Source organism: Leptodactylus fuscus, chromosome 4 (genome assembly GCF_031893055.1).
Source record: "Leptodactylus fuscus isolate aLepFus1 chromosome 4, aLepFus1.hap2, whole genome shotgun sequence".
NCBI classification, from domain to species: domain Eukaryota; kingdom Metazoa; phylum Chordata; class Amphibia; order Anura; family Leptodactylidae; genus Leptodactylus; species Leptodactylus fuscus.
Window position 1 is genome coordinate 23,001 of NC_134268.1, and position 13,553 is coordinate 36,553.

General features: G+C 50.9%; 1 protein-coding gene across 1 annotated transcript; it reads left to right on the forward strand.

The window, feature by feature from the left end:
* Nucleotides 1-281: 281 nt before the first annotated feature.
* Nucleotides 282-9,052, forward strand: CYC1 (cytochrome c1). The gene is made up of 7 exons (XM_075269929.1): nt 282-405; nt 2,783-2,973; nt 3,486-3,612; nt 3,698-3,855; nt 5,616-5,776; nt 8,259-8,359; nt 8,640-9,052. The coding sequence occupies exons 1-7, from the start codon at nt 319-321 to the stop codon at nt 8,742-8,744; spliced, it is 930 nt and encodes a 309-aa protein (XP_075126030.1). The 5' UTR covers nt 282-318; the 3' UTR covers nt 8,745-9,052.
* Nucleotides 9,053-13,553: the final 4,501 nt, after the last annotated feature.

A 13,553-nucleotide genomic window follows, 5' to 3' on the forward strand; every position in this document is an offset into this window, starting at 1 on the left:
GGAGTCAACATAAAAGTGGGCGGAGCTAGATAGTCGCGTCACAGGTTAAGGGGATGCCATATATGGCCGTGTTTCCAGACGAGCAGAGTCACGTGAGCAGCTGCCGCGCACACAGGTCACCTCCATCTGCCCTCAGTACGCCCCGCGCCTGCGCACACACACAAGGTCGTTTCGGCCATTTTGCTACACCCAACCTCCCCCGAGCGCTAGGTGTCCTTCCAGTGACAGGGAGCTGTAAGATGGCAGCGAGGGAAGTGACGTCAGAGCTGTCAGTATGGGCGGGCCCTATAGCTGACACTTCCCTTCTAGCCGGGAAAGATGGCGGCGGCGTGTCTGGTAGTACGGAGGTCGCTGCGGGCGGGACAGCTGCTCGGGGGACGGACGGCCTGGCCTGTGGCTCCTCAGGTGAGATGCTGAGCGGGGAGGACGATGGCGGGAGCCCGGGGTGTGACGGGATGGAGGGCGGGGCGGAGAGCCGGTGACCGGGTGAATGAAGGTCACCGGGAGAGAGATGGAGCCCTGGCCCGGAGCCTGACGGGGGGAGACCGGTGAGGTGTAAGGGGAGTGTGGCGGCGTGTGTATGTGTCCTGGAGGGGGCGCACTATATCTCTGTACCCGGTATATCTCTGTACACTGTATAGCTCTGTACACTGTATATAGCACAGCCCTGTATACAGGGAGGCCGGTGAGGTGTAAGGAGAGTGTGGCGGCGTGTGTATGTGTCCTGGAGGGGGGATAATGTACAGGACCTGGGGGTGATACACTATAGCTCTGTACCCGGTATATCTCTGTACCCGGTATATCTCTGTACCCGGTATATCTCTGTACCCGGTATATTTCTGTACCCGGTATATCTCTGTACACTGTATATAGCACAGCCCTGTATACAGGGAGGCCGGTGAGGTGTAAGGAGAGTATGGCGGCGTGTGTATGTGTCCTGGAGGGGGCGCACTATATCTCTGTACCCGGTATATCTCTGTACCCGGTATATCTCTGTACCCGGTATATCTCTGTACACTGTATAGCTCTGTACACTGTATAGCTCTGTACCCGGTATATCTCTGTACCCGGTATATCTCTGTACCCGGTATATCTCTGTACCCGGTATATCTCTGTACCCGGTATAGCTCTGTACCCGGTATAGCTCTGTACCCGGTATAGCTCTGTACCCGGTATAGCTCTGTACCCGGTATAGCTCTGTACCCGGTATAGCTCTGTACCCGGTATAGCTCTGTACCCGGTATAGCTCTGTACCCGGTATAGCTCTGTACCCGGTATAGCTCTGTACCCGGTATAGCTCTGTACCCGGTATAGCTCTGTACCCGGTATAGCTCTGTACCCGGTATAGCTCTGTACCCGGTATAGCTCTGTACCCGGTATATCTCTGTACCCGGTATATCTCTGTACCCTGTATATCTCTGTACCCGGTATAGCTCTGTACCCGGTATAGCTCTGTACCCGGTATAGCTCTGTACCCGGTATAGCTCTGTACCCGGTATATCTCTGTACCCTGTATATCTCTGTACCCTGTATATCTCTGTACCCTGTATATCTCTGTACCCGGTATATCTCTGTACCCGGTATATCTCTGTACCCGGTATATCTCTGTACCCGGTATATCTCTGTACCCGGTATATCTCTGTACCCGGTATATCTCTGTACCCGGTATATCTCTGTACCCGGTATATCTCTGTACCCGGTATATCTCTGTACCCGGTATATCTCTGTACCCGGTATATCTCTGTACCCGGTATATCTCTGTACCCGGTATAGCTCTGTACCCGGTATAGCTCTGTACCCGGTATAGCTCTGTACCCGGTATAGCTCTGTACCCGGTATAGCTCTGTACCCGGTATAGCTCTGTACCCGGTATAGCTCTGTACCCGGTATAGCTCTGTACCCGGTATAGCTCTGTACCCGGTATAGCTCTGTACCCGGTATAGCTCTGTACCCGGTATAGCTCTGTACCCGGTATAGCTCTGTACCCGGTATAGCTCTGTACCCGGTATAGCTCTGTACCCGGTATAGCTCTGTACACTGTATAGCTCTGTACACTGTATAGCTCTGTACACTGTATAGCTCTGTACACTGTATAGCTCTGTACACTGTATAGCTCTGTACACTGTATAGCTCTGTACACTGTATAGCTCTGTACACTGTATAGCTCTGTACACTGTATAGCTCTGTACACTGTATAGCTCTGTACACTGTATAGCTCTGTACACTGTATAGCTCTGTACACTGTATAGCTCTGTACACTGTATAGCTCTGTACACTGTATAGCTCTGTACACTGTATAGCTCTGTACACTGTATAGCTCTGTACACTGTATAGCTCTGTACACTGTATAGCTCTGTACACTGTATAGCTCTGTACACTGTATAGCTCTGTACACTGTATATAGCACAGCCCTGTATACAGGGAGGCCGGTGAGGTGTAAGGAGAGTATGGCGGCGTGTGTATGTGTCCTGGAGGGGGCGCACTATATCTCTGTACACTGTATAGCTCTGTACCCGGTATAGCTCTGTACCCGGTATAGCTCTGTACCCGGTATAGCTCTGTACCCGGTATAGCTCTGTACCCGGTATAGCTCTGTACCCGGTATAGCTCTGTACACTGTATATAGCACAGCTCTGTATACAGGGAGGCCGCGGTGTGGTCACGTGTGTGTGTGTGTGTGTATATATATATATATATACATGTAGTGTCGCCCCCTGCTGGTCTCTGCCCGGGGGAGACTTTAGGATCCGCCATCATTTATTAACCCCTTCTCTCCTTTCAGGCTAACATGTCGTTCTCGTCTCTGTCCCGCGGCCGGAGATTGGCGCTGTCCACTATCGGGGTCCTCGCCGCTGGAGGCGCCGGATTAGTCTTCGCTCTTCACAATTCCGTTAAAGCCACCGACCTCGAACTTCACGCTCCGAGCTACCCCTGGAGTCACGGCGGGTTCCTCTCCTCCCTGGATCACGCCAGGTAATGCCCTGAGGCTTCTCCGTGGCTGTGCTTTATGGCACTGCTGCGCTCTGTGTCACATGACCTTCTTGCACCCATAAAACCAAATAGTAAAATAATTAAAGGGATGTTCCCAGTCAGCAGTCACCGGACAGGACCCCTGCAGTGCATGCTGGGACGTGTACGGGCGCTGGAGGGTTCGTCATGGAGGCCACAGCAATCACACCTTAAAGGTGTTGTCTAGGAATTGGACAGACCATGGAGGAGCCCGGGCAGGTGTAACATAACACGTACTTACCTGTCCGCCGCAGTCCGTCTGGTTGTACCTTTGTCCCCTGGCTCTGGTTTCAGTGTATGGTGTGCGGGCTTGTGGTGAGCGGTCGGACTGCAGGACTCCATACTTTGTTCAATTCCTGGACAACCCCTTTAAGCTTGTGATCCCCTTACTGTGTAGTATCACAACCCCCAGCATGCCCTGCGGCCTCGCCCATCTCTTACTATACCGTACATGCTTGTTGTCGTGTTCCCTGCAGCGTCCGCCGCGGCTACCAGGTGTATAAGCAGGTGTGCGCCGCCTGTCACAGTATGGACTACATCGCCTTCAGGAACCTGGTCGGCGTGTCTCACACAGAGGCGGAGGCCAAAGCCATCGCAGAGGAGGTGAGTGCGGATGGGGGGGGGCAGGGGGCTCTGGTATATGGGCCGTATTCCCTGGACTGACAGAAGTTGTTCCTTTGACTTGTAGTTTGAGATCCTGGATGGACCCGATGAGAACGGCGAGATGTTCACCCGTCCCGGTAAACTGTCCGATCGCTTCCCAAAGCCGTACCCCAACCCTGAAGCCGCGAGAGCAGCCAATAACGGAGCGCTGCCCCCCGATCTCAGCTACATCGCCAATGCCAGGTACAGAACTGCAGAGCATAGAGCCCATCCCCCGGACCAGCAGCCGATGGGGTATACAGTCATGGCCAAAAGTTCTGAGACTGCTACAAATCTCCTCTTGTCACATGATCTGCTCCCTCTGGTCTCTGTGTGTTTGTCAGATGTTTTTATCACATACAGAGATAGAATTGCAATCATATTCTGAGTAATAAAAGCTTATAGTGACAGTTAGAAGGAGTTAGTGCAGCGGTGTAATATTTGCAGTGTTGCCCCTTCTTCTTCTTCAGGACTCTGCAATTCTCCCTGGCAGCTCTCAATCACCTTCTGGACCAAATCCTGACTGATAGCCGTCCATTCTTGCACAATCAATGCTTGCATTTTGTCAGAATTTGTAGGTTTTTGTTTGTCCACCCGTCTCTTGATGATTGACCACAAGTTCTCAATGGGATTAAGATCTGGGGAGTTTCCAGGCCATGGACCCAAAATCTGTGTTTTGTTCCCTGAGCCATTTAGTTCTCCCCTTTGCTTTATGGCAAGGTGCTCCATCATGCTGGAGAAGGCATTGCTGATGGCCAAACTGCTCTTGGCCGGTTGGGAGAAGTTGATCTTGGAGGACATTCTGGTCCCATTCTGTATTCATGGCTGTATTTTTAGGTCAGACTGTGAGAGAGCCGATTCCCTTGGCGGAGAAGCCACCCCACACATGAATGGTTTCAGGATGCTTTACAGTTGGCATGAGACAAGACTGGTGGTAGCGCTCACCTCCTCTTCTCCCAATAAGCTGTTCTCCAGATGTCCCAAACAATCGAAAAGGGGATTCATCAGAGAAAATGGCTTTCCCCCAGTCCTCAGCCGTCACTCCCTGGACCTTCTGCAGAATATCAGTCTGTCCCTGATGTTTTTTCTGGAGAGAAGTGGCTTCTTTGCTGCCCTCCTTGAGACCAGGCCTTGCTCCAAGAGTCTCCGCAGTCTCACAGTGCGTGCAGATGCACTCACACCTGCCTGCTGCCATTCCTGAGCAAGCTCTGCACTGCTGGTAGCCCGATCCCGCAGCTGATACACTTTTAAGAGACAGTCCTGGCGCTTGCTGGTCTTTCTTGGGCGCCCTGGAGCCTTTTTGCCAACAATGGATCCTCTCTCCTTGAAGTTCTTGATGATGCGATAGATTGGTGACTGAGGTGCAATCTTTCTAGCTGCGATACTCTTCCCTGTTAGGCCATTTTTGTGCAGTGCAATGATGACTGCACGTGTTTCTTTAGAGATAACCATGGGTAACAGAAGAGAAACAATGATGCCAAGCACCAGCCTCCTTTTACAGGGTCCAGTGGTGTCAGTCTTACTTAATCATGACAGATTGATCTCCAGCCCTGTCCTCATCAACACCCACACCTGTGTTACTGGAGCAATCACTGAAACGCTGTTAGCTGGTCCTTTTAAGGCAGGGCTGCAATGATGTTGAAATGTGTTTTGGGGGATAAAGTTCATTTTCTAGGCAAATATTGACTTTACAAGTAATTGCTGTTAAGCTGATCACTCTGTATAACATTCTGGAGTATATGCAAATTGTCATTAGGAAAACTGAAGCCGTAGACTTTGTAACAATTACTATTTGTAGCATTCTCAAAACTTTTGGCCATGACTGTAGTCCGTCCTCCATCCCCCTGAGCAGCAGGTGATGGGGTAGTAGTCCGTCCTCCATTGATGAGCCCGGTGTACAGTGCAGGCTGTGACTCCCTGTGTGCGGTGTTTCCTGATCTTCTGTCTATTCTCCTGTTTCTCAGGCACGGCGGGGAGGATTATATCTTCTCTCTGCTCACTGGATACTGTGACCCTCCAGCCGGAGTCACCCTGAGGGAGGGGCTCTACTTCAACCCATACTTCCTGGGCCAGGCCATTGCTATGGCGCCTCCTATCTACGACGAGGTTCTGGAGTATGACGATGGTAAGCGCCAAGACGTGAAGCGGAACTGTAAACTTCTGGTTTTACTTGTCATTGATACATTGTGGCTCCTCTTTGTGGATCCGGCCTCTTACTCTTCTCCTTGTCTTACACATGACACTAAGGATGTGCTGAAGTCCTTCTGTCCGATCTCCTGAGATATCGCTGGGTGGGGTATAAATGGCGGAAATATCCTAATCCTAATAAGTATAATACAGAAGAGGAACGCTCATATGGCGCCAATATAAGCTTTATAATGCCTGACATACAGGCGACTGTCGTGTCCGAACAGTGAGAAACCGGAAGACGTCTCAGAGAGGAGCAAAGAATCGAGAGCGAGGCAAAAGATCACAGAAAGGAGCCAAAATGTAATAATCACCAGAAATAGTTACCGTAGGCAGCGGACTGTGAGACGCTGCGGACTGTAGGACACACCAAGGTTTTAGAGGAGGAAAATAGGGGGGAAAAAATTTTGAAGCAAAAAATGATAAAATATTTAACCCCTTAGCGACCCTTGACGTAACTGTACGTTATGGGTCGCATGGGGATGTATGGAGCGAGCTCACACGCTGAGCTCGCTCCATACACGGCAGATGCCGGCTGTATCATACAGCCAGGACCTGCCAATAACAGCAGCGGTCGGTGCCCGAGCCGATCGCTGCTGTTAACCCTTTACACACTGCGGTCAAACGTGACCGCAGTGTGTAAACGGCGCCGGCGGCATGGGCGCCGCCATGTTTCACCGATCGCCGCCCTCCTGAACGTCACATGAGGGCGGTGATCGGTTGCTCTGACAGCCTGTGACTATTGAAGGCTTCCAGGCTTGTCTCTGCACGAGATCTATTACACGATGCCAGAGGCAGCCTCTAATACAAGTGCTGCGATTCTGCTATTCACTGCAGTACTGTAGTATTGCAGTGAATAGTATGGGCGATCAGACTCCCTAGGTTTCAAGGTACCTAAGGGGTCTGATCATAAATGTAACAGAAGAAAAAAAAAAGTTTTTAAAAGTATTAAAATAAAAAAATATAAAAGTTCAAATCACCCCCCTTTCCCTAGATTAGCTATAAAAGTAATTAAAGAACATTAAACATAAACATATTAGGTATCCCCGCGCTCCAAAATGCCCGAACTATTAGAATATTAAAACATTTATCCCGTACTGCGAACGGCATAGCGGCAAAAAAAATAAAAACCGCCAAAAAGCGTTTTTTTCAAAAAAGCGTTTTTTTCAACACTTTGCCTCCTATAAAAAATTGAATAAAAAGTGATCAAACCATCAGATCTTTCCCCAAATGGTATCAATAGAAACGTCATCTTGTCCCGCATAAAAAGACACCACAACCAGCTCCATACATGGAAATATGAAAAAGTTACAGGTGTTAGAACATGATGACACAAATTCTTTTTTCTATTTTGCAAAATTTATCATTTTTTTAAAAGTATCAAAAAATTTCAAATACTATATAAATTTGGTATCACCGCGTTCGTACTGACACGTAGAACACAGGTAACATGTCATTTGTACCAAACAGTGAACGCTGTAAAAATTAAACCCATAAGAAAATGGCGCAAATGCATTTTTTCTCCAATTGCACCTCATTCTGAATTTTTTTCCAGCTTCCCAGTACATTGCACAGCATATTGAATGATGACATTACAAAGTACAATTTGTCCCGCAAACAATAAGCCATCATGTGACTCTGTGAACTGAAAAATGAAAAAGTTATGGCTCTTGAAATGTGAGGAGGGAAAAACGAAAATGCGAAACCAAAAAATGGCCTGGTCCTTAATATATGGGAGTTGTAGTTTTGCGTTGACCGGTGACCCTGCAGCTGTACGGGGATGTATAGGGCGTTTTTTTGCGGGGCCAGATGTACTTTTTAGTTCTACCATTTTGGGGAATATCTATTGCTTAGCTCACCTTTTATTGAAAAAGGGGGGGGGGGAGGGGGCGGCTTGAACCTGCTTGATTGCAAGTCCACATTGAGTTGTAATCAAGCCTGTATTGCCGTCTATGGGACATTCTGTGTATTAGTATGATGGCTGCTCATAGACCCAGCCGCATTACTAATACAGCAGTGACAGGCCTGGGACCCCTCATTAGGCTCCCGGCTCTCACCCGAACAGGTCGGCTCCTGCGATATCGCCGCACAGGAGCCGGCCTGCAACTTCACAGGTACGGGGCCAGTGGGGGGGGAGACAGAGGAGCGGAATGGAAGCATCACTCCTCCCGCTGCTGGCTTCTTGCAGGGCAGGAGCATAGCGATGTCGCATGCCCTGGAACCTGTACCGGCATCTGCCTTTCTATTACAGCGGATGCCGGGCGGCCACATTCGGACTATAAGACGCACCCTTCTTTTCCCCCAAATTTGGGGGGAAAAAAAGTGCATCTTATAGTCTGAAAAATACAGTACATCCTGTATTATACTCCAGAGCTGCGCTCACTATTCTGCTGTATTGACCTGTGGTGATTTCTCTCCAGGTACTCCGGCCACAATGTCACAGGTGGCTAAAGATGTCTGCACGTTTCTGCGCTGGGCCTCTGAGCCTGAACACGATGACCGCAAGCGCATGGGCCTTAAAGTGAGTGTCTGTGTGTGTGTGTGGGGGGGGGGATGTCCTGGGGTATTAGATTGGGGTTAGGGGTCTGTGTGTGGGGGGGATGTTAAATTGGGGTTAGGGGGGGGGGGTGGTCCTGGGGTCTTGTTAGATTCTCTGAGTGACATGACTGTGTAGTCCTCTATATACAGAGTGGTTTCTGTTTGTACACTGTAACAACCCCCCAGCTGTGAGATCAGGATTCTTCCTCCCGGCCCCATTAACCCTCCATGTTCCTCCCTCACGCTCTCCTTTGCGCCCGCAGATCGTCTTGATGTCGTCCATCATCTTCAGCGTCCTCTACTACATGAAGAGACATCGGTGGTCGGTGCTGAAGTCCAGGAAGATGGTCTACAAGCCTCCAAAGTAACGGGATGATTGTATCGGCGTCGGACCCTCCTCATCCTCATGGCGGCCTCGGCGGTGACCTCCACATCACGGTATCGGTCCCTCTCCTGCCCCCTGACCACTGCGGCCGCTGCTCTTGGACAGAAACTCCAGTGTAATATTATTTTGGGATTTGTTCCTTCCTATTTTTGTTCTTTGCTTGCTGATCAGAATCGTCCAGCGGACAGGAGAAGGGACGGCGGCAGAATCGGCGCACGCCACGCCACCACTGGCTCTACCTGGGGGGGGCCATAAATTAAATAAAAAAAACTACAACTCTTTTAAAACCAATGGAGGGTGACTGGTCATTTCTGAGGGGGCCCAAAAGGGGCGGGGGAGGGGTTTAGGAAGAACCACCCCATTCTGCTGGTCACATGATGTGTTGGCGTAAGAGGGCGATACCCTGGACGCGGGTATCTGGCCACGACGGTGGGCCGCGGGTATCTGGCCACGACGGTGGGCCGCGGGTATCTGGCCACGACGGTGGGCCGCGGGTATCTGGCCACGACGGTGGGCTGCGGGTATCTGGCCCCGCCCCCTGTGAGCCGTTACCTCCAGGTCTACACATGAGCAGGAACGTAAAACCGTCCTGATTCAGCGAGTGGATTCAAGGAGGTTATCCGACTTCTAACATAGATGGCCATTGCTTACAATACCCATCAGTATTAGATTTACGGGGTCCTACACCCAGGACCCCCGCAGTTCGCCAGTACTGAGCCAGCGCGGTTCGCGGTATTGTTTATATGTGGATACTACAGTGATGTCCCATTGAAATCTGCAGGCCCTACACTCACCACTACTGTTTGTATGGCTCGTGGTGTAGAGGGTCTCGGGTGTCGGACCCTCGTAGATCTAAGATTGATGGCCCATCTAGAAAACAGACTCTCCCCTTTAAGGGCAGATCATTGGCTGAAATTCTGACTTGCCCTTACAACTGTGGAGGGCGCTGAGATGCGCATTTACTGCCCCCTCCCCCTCCCTTCACTGACTTTGGCACAGTTAGTATTCTCTTTATCTCTTCCCCCACCCTTCCTGAGCGATCAGTGCTGGTAGTTTTGGTGTCTGTTATATGAACTAAACTTCATTATGACAAGTGGGCGGTGTCAGACCTGAATTCCACCACTTTTGCCTGCTTCTACCTGACACTGGGAGCTGAAATAACATATAGGGTACCAAAACTAACTGCACTTACTATAGGGGGGGGGGGCGAGGCTATTGAAGGAGGCAGACCTGGGGGGGGGGGGGTTCTCGGCCTCTTATTCTACTTTCCAAAAACGTACAATGTCAGGATTTTGTGCTCATGGTTTGATAAATCTCCCCCCCCGGTCGGCAATGAGTGATAGCTACTGGTAGTAGAACTGACACATGAGGGTAATATACAGAGTATACAAGAGGCTCCCTCTAGTGGTCTGTTATAGAGGCCGACAGTGAGGGTGCAATGACCATAGAGGGCTCGGATACTGTTAATCCTGGTGGAGGTCCCTAAATTAGCATAGGTCCTCCACCCCTGTCCTGTCCTGCACTGACGACGGGTTTCTGGTTTGGCTTTTGTGTGTTAGCTGCTCAGACATTGCACTACAGGGTTGGCTCCTCCAGGTGGCGCTACAGGAAAGCTACATTACATAATGTGTTGTATAAGTGTAACCTGGGAGGTGGTGGCAGCGTACACTAATGAGAGGAGGGAAGACGTCTCCAGACTGCCGGGCCCATCTGATGACATCGCTTCAATGTAAAGAATCAGAAGATAAATGACATTTACCCTATTCACACCTGATAGAGATCTCACAAACTCTGGCTTGTATAAATGTAATAGATGACCTGCCCTAAGTGTAGTCTTCAGAATTATACCAGAAGGGAACACAATCCAACTGCTGTAACCTGCTCTAACAGAAATGCTTCTCACCTTAATCCCTGTTGTTCTCCCACTCCTTGTAAAAACCACTTTTCCACCCCAAACCAGCCTGGTCAGTAACTACCTCCTCATCTCTCCCTCTCTCCTACCCCACCATATCACTTTCTCTGCTCCTCACACACCTGCAGGCTTTCCGCCCCAGACACACACAACCCCCCCGCAGCCTCTCCTACCTACACCTGCTGTCCCTCTCCCTGCTCCTCCTTACTTCTGGTGACATATCTCCTAATCCTGGACCTCCCCAGCGAATCCCCACACCTGGCGCTAGCACACGGAACCTCCGAAATCTCCAACCAATCTCACTCACCCCTACCCCTGCCCTCCCCGGTGCACTGTGGAATGCCCGCTCCATATGTAATAAACTTGCCTACATCCACGACCTTTTTATTCTTAATAAACTTACATTTCTCTGTCTCGCAGAAACATGGCTGACACCCTCAGACACCGCCTCCCCCGCCGCCCTCTCCTATGGAGGTCTGCACTTCTCACATACCCCCCGCCCCAACAACAAACCTGGTGGAGGTGTAGGCAGCCTCCTGTCAGACAAGTGCTCATTTGCCCCTATCCAGGCGCTACCTGTCTTCACCCCCCCCCTCCTTTGAAGTGCACTCTGTCCGTATCTACTCACCCTCCAACCTCCAACTGGCCGTCATATATCGACCGCCAGGACCTACCGCTGCCTTTATCGACCACTTCACCACCTGGCTCACACACTTCCTATCCACAGACACCCCCACCACCATCATGGGTGACTTCAACATCCCCATTACACAGACCACCCCTCCGCCTCCAGTCTCCTGTCCCTCACCACCTCCTTTGGTCTCTCCCAATGGTCCTCCTCTGCCACCCACATAAAGGGGCACACTAGACCTAATATTCACCCGCCTCTGCTCCATATGCAACCTCTCTAACTCTCCATCCACGCTCTCTGACCACAACCTGCTGACATTCTCTGCCCTCTCCTCTCCAATAGACACCCCACCTCTAAACCAACACGCCCCCGCAGGAACCTCTACTGCCTTGACACCTGCACCCTCTCAGACTCTCTCCTACCACTCGCTGATATAGCCTCACTCCAGGACACAGATGCCGCTGCTGCCTTCTATAATACCACCATTACCTCAGCCCTGGACTCTGTGGCTCCCTACACATACACCAGAGCCCGACCGATCAATAGACAACCCTGGCACACTGACCTGACTAAAAAACTGAGACGTGCCTCGCGGGTTGCAGAACGCCTCTGGAAGAAAAGCCACTCCCAGGAGGACTTCCTCAGGTACAAAGAAGCAGCTCTCTCATTTAAGAACGCACTCACCTCTGCAAAGCAGGTCTACTTCACCACACACATATCCGCACTCTCTCGCAACCCCAAACAGCTATTCTCCACCTTCATCTCCCTCCTCCGTCCTCCCACCCCCCCTCCAACATCACTTATCTCAGCTGACGACTTTGCCTCTTACTTTAAAACTAAAATTGACACCATCAGAGACAGTCTCACCCTACTTCCCCGACAACCCCTCTACCCAACTACTTACTGTTCCCCATCCCTGACCTGCTTCTCCACCATCACTGATGAAAAACTCTCCTCCCTAATCTCCAAATCCCACCTCACCTCCTGCGCGCTCGACCCGATTCAGTCACATCTCATCCCCAAACTCGCTGAAGTCATTACTCCAGCCCTAACCCATCTCTTCAATCTATCCCTAACCAATGGATCCTTCCCCTCAGCCTTCAAACATGCCACTGTCACCCCTATACTTAAGAAACCGTCCCTTGCCCCTCCTCTCCTGCCAACTATCCTCCAAACTCACTGCTCCCGTACGCCTCAAAACTGCTTGAGCAGCATGTCCACTCTGAACTCTCCTCCTAGCTCTCGTCCAACCTGCTCTGTGACAGACTCCAGTCAGGCTTCAGACCCCGGCACTCCACTGAAACTGCCCTAACAAAAGTCACTAATGACCTGCTAACCGCCAAAGCCAAGCGCCATTACTCTGTCCTCCTCCTCCTCCTCGATCTCTCCTCTGTCCTCCTCCTCCTCGACCTCTCCTCTGTCCTCCTGCTCCTCGACCACTCCTCTGTCCTCCTGCTCCTCGACCACTCCTCTGTCCTCCTCCTTGTCCAGCAGGCAGACACGGCCTCCCCTGCTGCTCTGTGTCATGGTGGCCTACAATTCGCACACACCTCTAGGCCTGATAATAGGCAGGGTGGTGGGGTAGGATTACTTCTGTCACCACAGTGCATTTTTCAGTCCATTCCCCCGGTCCCCTCACTCACATTCTCCTCATTTGAAGTCCATGCTATCAGACTTTTCCGGCCACTCTCCTTACGTGTAGCTGTGATCTACCGCCCACCTGGCTCACCCTACCAATTTTTGGACCACTTTGCTTCTTGGCTTCCCCACTTTTTATCCAGTGACATTCCTACCCTCATCATGGGTGACTGTAACATCCCTATTGCCCCCCCTCACTCCTCGGCTGCCTTACAGTTTCTCTCATTAACCACTTCTCTTGGTCTCTCACAATGTTCTTCTTCCGCCACACATATAGACGGTAACACGATTGATCTAGTCTTCCATCGACTCCTCACAGTCTCTAAATTTTCTAACTCTTCTCTGCCGCTCTCTGACCACAATCTTCTATCTCTCACCATCAGTGCTCTCTCCCCTTCACATGACGCCCCTATCCATCACACATATAGGAACCTGCGTGCTATTGACACCCAGCACCTCTCAGATACTCTACAGTCCTCCCTGTCCCCCATCTCCTCAATCTCCTGTCCCAATCTGGCCACCAGTCACTATAATGAAACCCTCAAAAATGCATTGGATGAGGTGGCTCCCCCCTCCACTCGTAAAGTCCCACGTAGGAGGCAGCAGCCCTG